This window comes from Gorilla gorilla, chromosome 4 (assembly GCF_029281585.2).
Source record: "Gorilla gorilla gorilla isolate KB3781 chromosome 4, NHGRI_mGorGor1-v2.1_pri, whole genome shotgun sequence".
Taxonomy (NCBI): Eukaryota; Metazoa; Chordata; class Mammalia; order Primates; family Hominidae; genus Gorilla; species Gorilla gorilla.
In genome coordinates, this window is record NC_073228.2 from 51,338,063 (window position 1) to 51,354,656 (window position 16,594).

A 16,594-nucleotide genomic window follows, 5' to 3' on the forward strand; every position below is an offset into this window, starting at 1 on the left:
CTCCAAAGTTATTAGAAACTTGCCTTCAAGAACGCGTGTTAGAGTTTTATAGCTGATTATAAAACCATCTTCTAAAAAGGACTAAAACAAAACAATTGTCTATGGGTGACAAAAAGTTTTAGGTCAGCCATAGTCGAAGACACAATTGACAAGAAAATTTGTTACCACTGTGGCACACGATAATTTTATATAACAATTATAATTATTACTGATATTGTACACCATGTCATATCAGAATTATAGGAGTTTCCCATAATTTTGGTGCACATACCAATAACATTTTTATACAAATACAGCCCAAAGAAAACCAAACACCATTTTATATTTGACAATGCTTCCTGTATAATTTTTATACCAAATAAGTCATTTATTTCATTTTTGGACTTGAGGGAAACTAATATCTTAAAGGATTAACTAGGTCAGAAAAATACACAACTTGTAATTTGATTCTGGAAACTTTGCCAAATATCAAAAGTTTAAAATCCTTGATATGACAGGTCATCATAAAATAAGTCAATTTTCAAACATTAAGCCCAAATAAAACAGCATAAAGCCAATTAAATTTGTTTTTTGAAATGTTATAAACAATCTTTAAAATTTTAATCTTGACCATAAGATACAGCTTCCATAAGCCTTTTTTAACCTTTATAATCTTTATTAAGGGGTCGGTTAACACTTCAAGAAAACCTTTTTAATCTGACAGAGGGGCCCGTATGCTGGTATTGCATCAGTGTGCCTTTGACATCAATTATTAACTTGTAGAGAAACCGAACTTATTTTGTCTCTCAAAATCAGCCGTTACAATCTCACATGCCTACCTCTTCTGTGGTAGTTCCTGAGCCTTGAGGAGTTTAATAGCTTTTACTCCTGGGCTTATGTCTCAGGAATGCAGTTTATTTTGATTGGCATCTTCTACCAGGCCTGAAGATGAGGTTTTAATTGCTGTCAGTGCTTAAGATTTAGCAGACCTTGGTGTCCTTTTTAGACCCAGGAGTCAAAGGCCTGTAACTCAATGTCACAGGTACTTTCAAAGCACCTACAGAAATATACATGGATGTAATAACCTTAATTTTAAAAAATTATCTCAGATACTTTTTCCTGAGCAAATCAAAAATTAATAATAACAGCATAGCATTGTTTCAATAAGCCATAAAATCTGTTAGGTCAATTACCCAAAGGCAAAAGAAAAGACCTTCTACACTGCACAGAATATTACTTTGGAAGAAAACATTTTCTTTAGACTTTTAGAAAACATTGTTAGCATCAGACCATAACAAATAGAATTTAAGGAAAATAACTTATATGAGCTGCAAACAAGTTGAACGGGAGAGAAAACAGCGAGTAAATAGTTGAACTTTGGGTTAAAAAAATTAAAATCTCTTATAATTTATTAAGAGTAAATCAATGCCTTAAGAAAATTTCATCGCTCTAACTGTATTGTTTATCAGTGCTTTTTTTTTACATGAAGCCCAATCTTCAGGAAGACTATTATAATTTCCCTTTAATTACAGACAACTTGATCATATAAAAGTTTGTTGGTGTTTTTTTTTAATCCTCTTATTATGACTTTTACAGACTGTTCATGATATGCTTGGACTTTCTGGTTTGTTTTGAACATCCATCTTTCTTAAACAATCATTTTATTTTAGGTCTAAATTTACCATACAAGATCCTTTCTCATATGAAATTATTTCTCTTTAAGCTTCCTTACCAAAAAGAACCCTCTTTATCCTCTTTATTTTTATACCTTTCTTTACATCTCTCTGATTTCCTGGTTCCTTTTAACTTGTTTTATACATAATCTTTAAATAAGCATTGAAGTAGATGACAATTGTTCACCTTTTTAAAAAGGAAGTGTTACCTAGATTATTTATGAAAACTGCAATAGTCATCATTTAAAGTTATGGAACTGCCATTGCAAAATTATAACTGAGACAGTGAAAAAGATCTGACCTAATTGACTCCATCTTGTTTCTAACCTCCAAACTGTTCTTGTTCAATCCTGGGCACAGGCTGAACAGACATTGAGAGGAACATAGTTTATAGTTTACCTTTGAAACAAAGATTATAACAGTTCATTCTCAAACTAAATCTTACTGCCTGTGGACTAGACCACCAAAACCACAAAATTAGAAGTTACAGTAATCTTAGTAAATTCAAGATGTGACTATTTTTATTAAACCAATATCAATGTCTTGTTTATTAAAGATTATACAAGCAAAGATCATTCTATTACAGTTTTGAACTCCATGGCAAATTTTGACACCTTATGGTATTTGACAGGGATAAGCACGAAATTGCTTGATTAATAAATGCAAACAAAAACGCATGCTGGCAATTTTTAAGACATGTCTAATATTACTTTACCAATAATTTTAAAGCTAGCTTATTTATTAAAGATTTTACTTAAGTTACATAAACTTCAGAAAGCATTCAACTAGTCTTTTCTTTTTTCCTGATAAAGTATTAGATTCAAGTGCTTTTTATCTTAAGCCAATTAATTAGAACTCTTTTATATATTTTCAGTAGCGAGACGTTGTGTACACATCACATAAATATATAGACATAGTAGGCATGCTGATAGAAGTACATCGTATAGATACTTAAGGAGCTTTTTTCTCCTATCTTAGGCTTTCAAATTCTTAACCTGTTTTACTTCCCTAGGGAGTTGTCAGCTAAATAGCCTTAAGCTTGCATGTTAAAGGAAACAACTCAGGCAAAAATCAAGAGCAAAATTATATCATAAGGTACAGAGAGAAAAAGTCTGGTGGTGCTAGAGGGAAATCAAAATGGATTTAATTGCCAATTAAACATAAAATTATAAAAATTATAAAGGCCTTTTAAATACATACACACACACACACAGAAATCCTATAGCTTTTACTTCAGAACTTTAGCCATGAGATAAATACAAATTCACCAGCTTGCAAACAAAAAGCCTGTTGTATCCAAACGGTGGTTTTGATCTTAATAGAAAAATAACAGCAGATTTAAAGCAGGCAGAAAACAAAATAGAGAAAAAAGAGAACTTAGGAACTCTGTAGCTTGTAGGTTGACCTTAAGGCTCTTCTTTTCTTTCTTTCTTTCTTTCTTTCTCTTTCTTTCTTTCTTTCTTTCTTTCTTTCTTTCTTTCTTTCTTTCTTTCTTTCTTTCCTTCCTTCCTTCCTTCCTTCTTTCTTTCTTGCCGCTTGCTTGCTTGCTTTCTTGCTTGCTTGCTTGCTTGCTTTCCTTCTTTTCTTTCTCTTCTAAAAAAAAATGAAATACACATGCAGGAGAACGTGCAGGTTTGTTACATAGGTGTATGTGTGCCTTGGTGGTTTGCTGCACCTATTGACCCATCCTCTAAATTCCCTCCTCTCATTCCCCACCCCCCAACAGCCCCTGATATGTGTTGCTGTCCTCTCTGTGTCCATGTGTTCTCAAAGTTCAACTCCCATGTATGAGTGAGAACATGTTGTATTTGGTATTCTGTTTCTGTGTTAGTTTGCTGAGGATGATGGTTTCCAGCTTCATCCATGTCCCTACAAAGGACATGATCTCACTCCGTTTTATGGCTGCATCGTATTCCATGGTGTATATGTACCACATTTTCTTTATCAAGTCTATAATTGATGGGCGTTTGGGTTAGTTCTATGTCTTTGCTCTTGTAAATAGTGCTGCAATAAACATACATGTGCCTGTGTCTTTATAGTAGAATGATTTGTATTCCTTTGGATATATAACAAGTGATGGGATTGCTGGATCAAATGGTATTTCTGATTCTAGATCCTTGAGGAATCACCATACTGTCTTCCACAATGGTTGAACTAATTTACATGGGCCCTTTCTTTCTTAATGTAAATATGCACAAAGACCATATTACTTCCATTTTACTTAAACTCTGGCAAGTACAGGTGCCATAAAACCTATGGAGTGCTCAAAAGGGGATCATTCTCTTTGCTTTCTCCTCATTCTTAGATTATTTGTTTCCCAGTTTGCTTCTTAAAAAGAGGAACTGAGCTGAGGCCTAGAGGTTTTCTGTGGTGGATCAATATGTGCTGCTTGTGGGCGAGCTCCACAGTGGGTCACCACTGAAAACAACAGTTCAGTTCATCCTGCAAATGCACACAGACAAGCTGAATCGAGCTTAATTTGGGGAGAAAAAGCAACAGAGAGGACCCTTTAGAATGCATTTGTGAACTAGAATTAGGACCCTTAAACAACTTCCTAGAAGGAAAACAAAACAACAGCCAAGACCACTTTTTGTAAACCGTGCTCAGCCACCCCTTAACTTTGTAGCTCTCATCTACCACTATACACAACAAGGTCAAAGCCAAAGAGGTCATGTCATGCAATACAGGAAAATAGAGGTTTAGAGTTAAGAAGAATCTACCCATGACTCTTGAAACTCCACAAAGAAAACAAAACACCCCAAAAGGGGTGAGTGGCAACCTTTGTTCTGAATTCTTTAAGGGGGTTCAAGTCATTAGAAGCCTTCTCTAGACTTTTTGGTACTGCAAATGGCAAAGGGGGAGGAGGTATATGGTGCAAGAAAAGTAAACGAAAGAACATTCGTTTTTTAAGACAGGAAGCAAACACAGAAACCAAGTGCATGGGTTTTTGGTTCTTTTCGTTCGTTTTCTTCTTTTGCAGCTGCAAGGAATTTTAGCCAAATTAGAGAGGTTTTGTTACCCATAATTTTGAATTCTCACTTGGATTTGACCAAGTCAGGTAGAGTTGGTCAAGTCTGATGGGAGAAAGACCAAAACAAACAACAAAATCTCCAACCATAGGATTACCAAGCACTCTAATGATAAGGAGAAATTAAGACCAGCTGGTTGTTAAACTTTAGCCCAGACAAAGCCCCAGTTCAGCTACTTACCTAGGGATGGGTCTCAGGCTGAAGGCTGCTTTCTACCACCCTAGAAGCAGGAAAAAAACTCAAACTGGTCTTCCCTGCTGGGAGTGAGCTCAAACTCTACATGCCTTTCATCACCATGGAAGCAGGAAATCTTGCCTTCCTTGTAAAGGAAGTAAAAGTAAATCTTGCCTTCCTTATAAGGAAGGCAAGTAAGCAAGTAAAACTCCAAAAACAAAAATAGATGGGGCAGTTGTACAGCAAAATGAACTTTAGTTCTTCACCAAATTTTGGGAGATCATGGATTCTTTGGGGAGGGTGCTCCCAGACCTCAGCAAATTGTCCTATTGGTTTGAGCCATAAAGTTAGCTCATGCTATTACCAGGCACCAAAAGGATATTCGTCAAAGGTCAAGGGCATCTCCACTCAGAATCCTTTCACAGTTACCAAAATGTTAACCCAGAAAATCTGAGACAGGTCTCAGTTAATTGAGAAAGTTTATTTTGCCAAGGTTGAGGATGCTCCGGTGACACAGCCTCAGGAAGTCCTGATGACATGTGTGTAAGGTGGTCAGATAACACTTTTGTTTTATACATTTTAGGGAGACATGAGATATCAATCAGCATATGTAAGATGAACACAGATTTGGTCCAGAAAAGGCAAGACAACTCGAAGCAAAGGCGGGACAACTTGAAGCTGGGAGGGGGCTTCCAGATCATAGGTATATAAGAGACAAATGGTTGCTTTCTTTTGAGTTTCTGATTAGCCTTTCCCAACGAGGCAATCAGATATGCATTTATCTCAGTGAGCAGAGGGGTGACTTTGAATAGAATGAGAGGCAAGTTTGTCCTAAGCAGTTCCGAGTTTGCCCTTTCCCTTTAGCTTAGTGGTTTGGGGGCCCCAATATTTATTTTACTTTCACAGCCTCCTAACCTTATTTATCCTGCCTCATGTTTAAGAAGGCATCATAACTCTATGACTGAGATCTGGGCAACATTTTTCTTAAGGCATCTGAAAAAATATGAAGCTTATTTTTCATATTTGAACGTATCTGAAGAAATCATCTTAAACTTGATTGGCTCAATAGCTTAAGGCCATTTCAGAGCTGATAATAGTCAAATAAAAGTAAAAATATCAAGAGCAGGTGCTCCTACTAGAATGCCAAGTTATAGTCACTTACCATATTCTTTCAGATTCAAATGAAGGCACCTCTCTTGGAAATTCTAATTAGGATATGCAACCCAGCTGCGACCTACTCAAGACTGAACTAATTCCAATAAAATAATTCTTAAAAAGAAAAGCAAGCCTTGAAATTTTCATCCTTTCTGGATTTATATATATTAAAATGTTAAGTGTGGAGTTGTTTAAATTATAATGTAAACCCGTAGAGACCACAGTCAGCAATATACTATGCTATCCAGATGAAATACAGCTCAATATGCTTTTTTGTCTCAGCCGAACTCACTGGGAAATAAAGCCCACTTTTTGATTATAAATTCCAAAATGTTGTTATTGGGTGAAATGAATTCAGTACATGAAATTCTTTATAGAAGATTTCCCTTCTTTCATTGGTGTCTAATTTTCAGAAATTTGGTTTTATCTTTTTTGTCAAAATAGGGACGATAGTATTATGAGATATAATGTGTTAAAGATAAAATGTGTTTCAAGAGCTAAGGTATGAATTAAATCTGTCTTAATTTAGGATATTAAGACACATGTGCACACACACACACACACACACACATATACACACAGCACTTCTATTCCAATACCGTAAATTATCTATATTCGATATAGCATGTATCTTCAAAGTGATTTCAACACGGGTTGCTTTTCCTGTGTCTTTGTGTAAAATATAATTGTCAGGGAATCAGTAAAATAATTATGAAAGCAATAGAGAATGATACCAATGAATTCTTATGTACAGAAAAGTTTATTAAAAAGCAGAGATGCAACAAAGCATAAGAAATTCACACTAGGAGAAACACAGAATATAACTGGGCGGCTGGATCTGAGGGTGCAACCTCAGTGACAAAACTGGTCCTGCAGATAATGTCTACCTCACTGAGAAGAAGATCTGTACCTCAAAGTGATAAACAAAATGAGGAAATTAGAGGATTGGAATAATTTCTAGCTAGTGGATTACAAATTAATGCACATTTGGTGCCACCACCGGAAGAAAAAGAAAGCAAGGGAGGGAGTTTAAAATGAATCAGAATGTTCTCAAAGAGTCAGTGAAATGGTGATGGGCTCATTGGAAACATGAGGTCCATCCTATTGAATGACATCAACCCCACTTCATGTATCCTAATGGTCAGCACAGTAGAAGGGTCTACATCTGTGGGCCAGTGGTGAAGGGGAAGACAAGCCAGGGCAGTGGGCTCAGCAGCAAGAGGAGGCACAGCACAAGGGGCGGGGACAGCTGGAGATAACACAGGTTGGGCGATAGCAAGTGGTGTGGCAGGAGACTCGGCCACAGACTGGACGCAGGCAGCAGCAGGGGCGGCAGCAGCTGGATTCACAGCAAGAGGGGCGGCAGCAGCTGGAGATGCTGCAGCTGGGGCGGCAGCAGGTGGGCTGGCAGCACACAGATTGGCAGCACTGGGGCTTGCAGCAGCTGGACACACAGCAGCTGGGGCGGCAGCAGCTAGAGATGCAGCACCTAGGGTGGCAGCAGGTCGTCTCACAGCAGCTGGGGCGACAGCAGGTGGGTTGGCAGCACACAGACTGGCAGCACTGCGGCCTGCAGCAGCTGGACACACAGCAGCTGGGGCGGCAGCAGCTAGAGATGCAGCACCTAGGGTGGCAGCAGGTCGTCTCACAGCAGCTGGGGCGACAGCAGGTGGGTTGGCAGCACACAGACTGGCAGCACTGCGGCCTGCAGCAGCTGGACACACAGCAGCTGGGGCGGCAGCAGGTAGTCCTGCAGCAGGTGGTCTCACAGCAGCTGGGGCGGCAGCAGGTCTCCTGACAGAGGTCTTGGCCGCAGCCCTGGTCAGAGCACACGGAGTCACAACAGGAGCTGACCATGGTGTCAGAACGGGGAGGATCTGGGTGGGTTTCCAAGAGAGTGAAGTTCTTGGGTTTGGAAGTCTTCTGGGTCCATAGCCTCCTTTATACCCTGCTGAAGGCCCATTGCCACCACGTCATTATTTCCTTATTATTTACCTCGTGGAAAACTTAATCATGTAATTACATAATTGTGTGTTTCTACTTAAATACTCCAAAAGAGAGAAAATAACCCATTTCCTTTTCCTGCTGTGCTCCTGTGTTTCTATTGGAAACACTTGTCATATTTCTTCCTTAGCGGGGTCACCTTTGTCCCTGGTCTCTGCAGTGTCTTTTATAAAGCACTGGTCACATGACTCTGCACTTTATTTCTAAATGTGATTCTCCCTCCTACCTGTAGATTGCTCTCTGCAAATCATGGGGGACAATTTTTATAATGTGAATGTGTCTTTTGTTGTCAAATAATGTCCTGGTCAGATGAAATGTTGGAAAGAAATTAGAAGGAAGGACTCATTCGGGAGAAGGATGTCCGATCTATAATGAAGATGACTCTGATTCTATGTGTGCTTCTTGAGTGGTTGGGGAGATGGTCAGATCTCAAGGAAGTTATAAACTCTGTGTCAGATCTCATTCCACCACTCCAAGTGAAAGTACTTAGCCATGATTCATTGCCTTTAAGGAGTAAAAACACATTTTTCTGTATGTCTTACAGTATAGGCATTTGGAGTAGGAAGTTTTGATTTACCTTTGATCATCAAAACTGCATGATGGATTTTCATTGACAAAAGCATTTGTTATATGTAAACAATATTTAGAATTATTAAGCCTTCAATAATATGCATCCAAGACATTCTATTGGGTACTCTGGGTATAGAACAGATAAACCCTCCTCTTTTTCCTTCAGGTACTTGTATAAGACACATGCATAAGAAACAGAATTTGGCAAAAATGAAAAGAATTACAATTATGTTCATTAAACAACTAAAATAAAAATGTATAGTATGTGGATAAGTTCCACACACCCTCAGTGTATATATATATTACTTGTGAAGTATTGACTATGTACCAGACATTGTGCTAAATATCTTATATTTATTTCATTTTCACTCTTTAATACAATCTTAAAAAGTAGTGTACATTCTTATTACTCTTTTAGCGGAATACTCAAAAGAAGCATTAAAAAGCTAAAACAAACAAACAAAATGCTTGTCCAAGATTAAAGAGAAAGTAAGCCTAATATGTCTTAGTGTAGCCAAGAAAGCCATAAAGAATACAATTTACTAAGCTTGCTGAAACTGCTTCATCTTCTTGGAATGTTTCATCTTTTTTTGTCCACTCTGCAAACTCCTACTCATGTGTCAAAACCCAGTTAAAATATTTCCTTTTCAATAATATCTTTCCTAATAAGCTACCCCATTCATTTATTATTATTTCCTGTCTTGTGCTCATAATTTGATACATTCTATTGTATCATAGACATTTACTTCTTTCATTCCTCCATATACAATGCAAATACCCTGAACCCATGGGCTATGACGTTTCTTTTTGTTACCATGATACTCAGCACAGAGAACACCGGTGATAAATGTTTCTTGAGTGAATGAAGGCTTTTTGATGACATAGAAGCATGTAAGGTCCTTCAAAAATGTATATATCTTTTGACTTCTGGATAAAAGAGAGGAAAACACTCCAAACAAGGGGATCAGAGTTTCATTTCAGGAAAACTACACTTATTTCTATGGTAAGTAACATGTCCCCTGATAAATAACATATGTGGAAAGTTGTGGAAGTTAGGATTCTGTTTATAGAATGAGACTTGTTTACAGATAACCAGGAATACCGTGTCTTCCCACTGTGGAAAGAAAAAGAGAGGGTGAGACAGAGAAAGAGGGAGTCAAACTCATCCTTTTATAAGGAACCCTCTCTTGTGATAACAATATTAATCCACTCATGAGGGTGGTGTCACCATGACCCAAACATCTCCTGTTAGGCCCCACCTCCCAACACGGCTGCATTGAGGATCAAGTTTCCAACACATGAACTTTGAGGGACACATTCAAACCATTGCATTCCACCCTTGGTCCCCAAATCCATGTCCTTCTCGTACACAAATTATATTCATTTTATTCCAATAGTCCCAAAGTATTAACTTGTTCCAGCACCAACTTAAAAGTCAAAATGTAAATCTAAGAGTGTCATGTGACTCTGATATGAATAAGACTCAACACAGGACTTATCCTGAGGCAAATTCTCCTCCATATGTGAACCTATTAAAGAAGTTATCTAGTTCCAAAATCCAATGGTGGGAGAGGCATAGGATAGACAGGCCCATTCCAAAAGGGAGCAACAGGAAAGAAAAAAGGGTAACTGGCCCCAGGTGAGTCCAACAGGGAAGACAGCATTAAATCTTAAGACTGGAGAATAAACTTCGACTCCATGTGCTGTCTCCTGGATGTGCCCGACACGGGGCAGGGCTGCCTGGGGGCCTTGGTGTTAGGCCCCAAATGCCCTCAGATAGCCCTGCCCCATGGCTTTGCTGGGCTCAGCCCATACAGCAGCTATCTGATTGGAGTCTGTGCTGCAGCTCTCTCAGGCTAGTATTGCAGGCTGATAGTTCTATAGTTCTAGGGTCTCAGTGGCTGCTCTGACCTCCCGTTTTCCTGAGCATGGCCCTAGGAGGACCTCTCTGCTGTGGCTACACCCCTATGGCAGGCTGTCAGAAACATCCTTTCAAACCTAGGTGGACCACCATGGCCCCACAACTCCTGCAGTCTGTGTATCTACAGTCAGTACTACATGAACACCACCAAGGCTCACAGTTTGTGGCCTCTGCAGCAGCAGCACAAGTCTCATCTAAGCCCACTTGAGCCACAACTGGAGCAGCAAAGGGGCACTGTGCTAGAATGTGGAGAGTACCAAGCCCTTTCTGACCTCAAGATTCTCTTATTTGGAGCCTGTGATGGGAGGGACAGCTTCAAAGATCTTTGAAATGCCTTCAGAGCCATTCTCCCATTAATTTGATGAACAGCACCTAGCTTCCTTCTATTCATATTAATCCTTGTAACAAAGCATTACTTGGTCACAATCTTGCATGCTTTTTCATTCTTTATATGGTCAGTCTCCACATTTTCCACATCTTTATGTTCTGTTTCCCTTTTAATTATGAATTACACCTTTAAATCATTTCTTTCCTCTTGCATTTTACTATGTGCAGTTCAAAGATGCCATGCAGCCCCAGTGCTTCCAGTCTGTGTGCTGCCAGCCCACCCAACTGCTGTCACCCCAGCTGTTGTCAGACCACCTGCTGCAGAACCACCTCCTGCCCCCACAGCTGCTCTGTGTCCAGCTGCTGCAGACCCCCGTGCTGCCAGTCTGTGTGCTGCCAGCCCACCTGCTGTCACCCCAGCTGCTGTCAGACCACCTGCTGCAGGACGACCTGCTGCCGCCCCAGCTGCTGTGTGTCCAGCTGCTGCAGACCCCGGTGCTGCCATTCCGTGTGCTGCCAGCCCACCTGCTGCCGCCCCAGCTGCTGCATCTCCAGCAGCTGCTGCCCCTCTTGCTGTGAATCGAGCTGCTGCTGCCCCTGCTGCTGCCTGCGTCCAGTCTGTGGTCGAGTCTCCTGCCACATCACTTGCTATCACCCAACCTGTGTCATCTCCACTTGCCCCCGCCCCTTGTGCTGTGCCTCCCCTCCCCTTCCCCTCCTCTTCCCTTCCCTTCCCTTCCCTTCCCCACCCCTTCCCCTCCCTTTCTTCCTTTCCCTTCCCCTCCCCTCCCCTCCCCTCCCCTCATTTCCCCAGTGTTAATCCCAAGAGCATGCTTCAATAAACCTCCTGCATATTGCTCTCCATCTCAGTGTCTGCTTCCTGGGGAACCCAGCCTGTCCCCCAAAACAATTTGAAATTCATGATAGCTAATTTGAGAGCTCAAATGACTGACTGAAATGTACTTTTAATATTTTAGTTCCTGAAAGAAATAAGAATGTAAACATAATAGCAGAAAACATATTTAACAGAATCTGTAGAAAAGATTATGAATTTTATATAAATCACATTTATTATTTTCTAAGGATGTTTAGATCATTTATACACAAATATATGCTCTTTAAACATTTAGACAATACAAAAGAATGCAACCAAAAGTAAGTTTCCCATCACGGTCTTTGCCAATCCCATTCAATACCTAATGTTACAAATTGAGATACATCCTCATTAAATGCATGCATAACACATGTATGTATTTATCTGAAAACTTGGCTTTGGTTGCACATCTCTTGTTCTGACATTTATTCAAACGTTATTTTATGTCCTTCAGGAAATATTAACACTTTCCTTCACATAGGCTTGGCAGATTTATTTACATATTTTTCTATTTACTGTTGAGAATTGTGAGCACATTGTTCTTTTTTTAAATTATTCTTAAAGTCCTAGGGTACATGTGCACAACGTGCAGGTTTGTTACATATGTATACATGTGCCATGTTGGTGTGCTGCACCCATTAACTCGTCATTTACATTAGGTGTTTCTCCTAATGCTATCCCTCCCTCCTCCCCCCACCCCACGACAGGCCCCAGTGTGATTTTTCTCCCTTAAATTTTAGAGAGAATTATTGCTAGTGTATAAAAAGTCTATAGATTAGTATAAGTTCATATTTTATCTGATCTCATGATTCATACTAATACCCAGCCGACACTCCAGGATTTTGTAGGTGTGCAATCATGGTGGCCAAGTGTCTCCAACCTCAGGCCTGTCCCCGGGGTTCATCCCCAGATGCCCACAGTGGAGGTCCTACCATTAACACAAACACTCTTGGGATTTTCTACCTTTCCTGTCTTACTTTCGCCATTTCCTCACTTGTGCTTCCTGGGATCATCCCCCAAATAAATTATGTGCACCCAGGTCTTTTTCTCAAGGTTTGCATTGGGTAGAATTTAAGTTAAGACAACAGATGATCAACAAACATTTTTGGGTGACTGATATCAAACTGGAAATAATAGTTATTTCAATCGACAAGAGTAAAACGAGGAAGTCAGGAGGTGAAGGAGAACCAGTGCTACCATTTGGCGTTTACTTCCTTCCTGTCTTTTTACTGTGTGAATATAGGCATGCATGTTCAACACTGTATTCCTGGTTATCTATAAACAAGTCTCATTCTATAAATTGAACCTTAACTTCCACAACTTTCCACATATGTTATTTATCAGATGACATGTTACCTACCACGTAAATTAGTTTAGTCTTCCTGAAATGAAATTATGATCTCTTTGTTTGGAACGTTTTCCTCTCTTTTATCCAGAAGTCAAAAGATATATACATTTTTAAAGGACCTTACATGCCTCTATGTCATCAAAAAGCCTTCCTTCACTCAACAAACATTTACCACCAGTGTTCTCTGTGCTGAGTATCATGGTAACAAGAATAAATGCCATAGCCCATGCCCTCAGGGTATTTGCATTGCACGTGGTGGAATGACAGAAGTAAATGACTATGATACAGGAGAATGTAACAAATTAGGAGCACAAGGCAGGAAATCATGATACATGAATGGGGTAGCTTATCAGGAAAGATATTATTGAGGAGGAAATATTTTAACTGGGTCTTGACACATGAGTAGGGGTTTGCAGAGTGCACAAAAAAAGATGAAACATTCCAAGAAGATGAAGCAGTTTCAGCAAGCTTAGCAAATTGTATTCTTTATGGCTTTCTTGGCTACACTAAGACATATTAGGCTTACTTTCTCTTTAACCTTGGACAGGTTGTTTGTTTGTTTTAACTTTTTAACGCTTCTTTTGAGTGTTCCCCTAAAAGACTAATAAGAATATAAACTAGTTCCTAAGGTTGTATTAAAGCGTGAAACAAATGTAAGATATTTGGTACAATGCCTGCTACATAGTCAATACTTCACAAGTAATATACATACCCTGAGGGTGTATGGAACTTATCCACATACTATACATTTTTTATTTTAGTTGTTTAATGAAAATAATTGTAATTCTTTTCATTTCTGCCAAACTGTTTGCTATCCGTATGTCTTATGCCAGTACCTGCAAGAAAAAGATGAGGGTTTGTCTGTTCTACACCCAGAGTACCCAATAGAACATCTTGGATGCCTGTTATTGAAGGCTTAGTAATTCTAAATATTCCTCATATATAACAAATGCTTTTGTAAATGAAAACTGCATCATGCAATTTTGATGATCAAAGATTAATCAGGCTGGGTGTCGGTGGCTCACGCCTGCAATCCCAACACTTTGGGAAGCAAAGGCGGGTGGATCATGAGGTCAAGAGATCGAGACCATCTTGGCCAACATGGTGAAACCCTGTCTCTACTAAAAATACAAAAGTAAGCTGGGTGTGGTGGTGCACACCTGTAGTCCCAGCTACTCGGAAGGCTGAGGAAGAGGAACTGCTTGAACCCAGGAGGTGGAAGTTGCAGTGAGCCGAGATCATTCCACTGTACTCCAGCCTGGTGACAGAGGGAGACTCTGTCAGAAAAAAAAAAAAAAAAAAAAAAGATAAATCAAAACTTCCTACTCTTAATGCCTATACTGTAAGACATACAGCAAAATGTGTTTTTACCCTTTAAAGGCAGTGAGTCATGGGTAAGTACTTTTGCTGGAGGCTGTGGAATAAGATCTGACAAAGAGTTTAGAACTTGTTGGGATTTGATCATCTGCCCGACCACCTGAGATGCACACACTGGATCAGAGTCATCCTCATTACAGATGGGACATCCTTCCCCAAATGGGTCCTTCCTTCTAATTCCTTCCCAACATTTCATCTGACCAGGACATTCTTTGACAACAAAAGATACATTCACATTATAAAAATCGTCCCCCATGATTTGCAGACAGCAATCTACAGGTAGGAGGGAGAGTCACATTTAAAAACAAAATGTCAAAGAGTCCTGTGACCAGTGCTTTGTAAAAGACACTGCATAGGCCAGGGACAAAGGTGACCCCCACCAAGGAAGAAATATGACAAGCATTTCCAATGGAAACACAGGAGCACAGCAGGAAAAGGAAATGAGTTATTTTCTCTGTTTTGGAGTATTTAACTAGAAACACACAATGATGTAATTACATGATTAATTTTTTCAGTAGGTAAATAATAACAAGGAAATAATGACATGGTGGCAACGGGCCTTCAGGAGGGTATAAAGGGGCTATGGACCCAGGAGACTTCCAAACTCAAGAACTTTACTCTCTTGGAAACCCAAATAGATCCTTCACCCTCTGACACCATGGTAAACTCCTGTTGTGGCTCTGTGTGCTCTGACCAAGGCTGTGGCCAAGACCTCTGCCAGGAGACCTGCTGCTGCCCCAGCTGCTGTCAGACCACCTGCTGCAGGACCACCTGCTGCCGCCCCAGCTGCTGTGTATCCAGCTGCTGCAGACCCCAGTGCTGCCAGTCTGTGTGCTGCCAGCCCACCTGCTGCCGCCCCAGATGCTGCATCTCCAGCTGCTGTCGCCCCAGCTGCTGTGTGTCCAGCTGCTGCAGACCCCAGTGCTGCCAGTCTGTGTGCTGCCAGCCCACCTGCTGCTGCCCTAGCTGCTGCATCTCCAGCTGCTGTCGCCCCAGCTGCTGTGTGTCCAGCTGCTGCAGGCCTCAGTGCTGCCAGTCTGTTTGCTGCCAGCCCACCTGCTGCCGCCCCAGCTGCAGCATCTCCAGCTGCTGCCGCCCCTCTTGCTGTGAATCCAGCTGCTGCCGCCCCTGCTGCTGCCTGCGTCCAGTCTGTGGCCGAGTCTCCTGCCACACCACTTGCTATCGCCCAACCTGTATCATCTCCACCTGCCCCCGCCCCATGTGCTGCGCCTCCCCTTGCTGCTGAGCCCACTGCCCTGGCTCATCTCTCCCTTCACCGCTGGTCCACAAATGTAGACCATTCTTCTGTGCTGAATATTAGGACATATGGAGTGGGATTGATGTCATTCAGCAGGGTGGACCTCATGTTTCCAATGAGCCCATCACCATCCCGCTGACTCTGTGAGAACATTCTGGTTCATTTTAAACTCCCTCCCTTGCTTTCTTTTTCTTCCAGTCATGGCACCAAATACGAATTAATTTGTAATCCACTAGCTAAGAAATTATTCCAATCCTCTAAATTCCTCATTTTTTAAATCATTTTGAGCCTACAGAATATCCTTCCCAGTGAGGTACACATTATCTCCCTTTCAAACATACTATTTGTCTGTCAGCCTTTCAGTCATTCTTTTCTCTTGGAAAGGTAGGAGGCTGCCCCTCCCGTGCTCTCCCGCTTTCTCCCTGCTCTCTCTTTCTCTCTCTGTTCAAGTTTGCCAGAATTTTTCTATTTTATTAGTTCTTTATCTTTATTGTGTTCACAAAATGTATTGCATTAAACTTTTCATTTAGAAATCTTTTATTGTTTTTTGCATTTTTTGTGATAATTTTCACTGAGTTTACTGATTCATGGGGGTGAGGTGGGAATGCAGTAGAAGGGGATTCTCAAAGCATGATTCCAAAGTAAGACTTCAGGGATGAACTCATAGTGCCAAACTGCTCCAATGTCACGCAAAAACTAAAATAAAATAGAAGCTTTTGATTGTTTCAATTTGATATATGGAATGGTTTGGGATATGTAAAGCCCCTAGTAATGTTACAGATAAACTGAAATAAAATAGAAGCTTTTCATTGTTTCAATTTGATATACAGAATGCTTTGGGATAGGTAAAGCCCCCAGTATTGTTGTTTGTAAGTTCATCCATGATTTTAGAACTTATGATATCA

General features: G+C 40.4%; 2 protein-coding genes and 1 pseudogene across 2 annotated transcripts; 2 read left to right on the forward strand and 1 right to left on the reverse strand.

Annotated features, from left to right (window-relative positions):
* Positions 1-6,762: 6,762 nt before the first annotated feature.
* Positions 6,763-7,938, reverse strand: LOC101131333 (keratin-associated protein 4-9). The gene has a single exon (XM_031011495.3). The coding sequence runs from the start codon at positions 7,865-7,867 to the stop codon at positions 7,220-7,222; it is 648 nt and encodes a 215-aa protein (XP_030867355.2). The 5' UTR covers positions 7,868-7,938; the 3' UTR covers positions 6,763-7,219.
* A 3,134-nt stretch (positions 7,939-11,072) lies between these two features.
* On the forward strand, positions 11,073-13,974 carry LOC129533534 (keratin-associated protein 4-12-like; annotated as a pseudogene).
* Positions 13,975-15,045: 1,071 nt separating this feature from the next.
* Positions 15,046-16,224, forward strand: LOC129533766 (keratin-associated protein 4-11). The gene has a single exon (XM_055388162.1). It carries the CDS (start codon positions 15,090-15,092, stop codon positions 15,675-15,677), a length of 588 nt encoding a protein of 195 aa, XP_055244137.1. The 5' UTR covers positions 15,046-15,089; the 3' UTR covers positions 15,678-16,224.
* Positions 16,225-16,594: the final 370 nt, after the last annotated feature.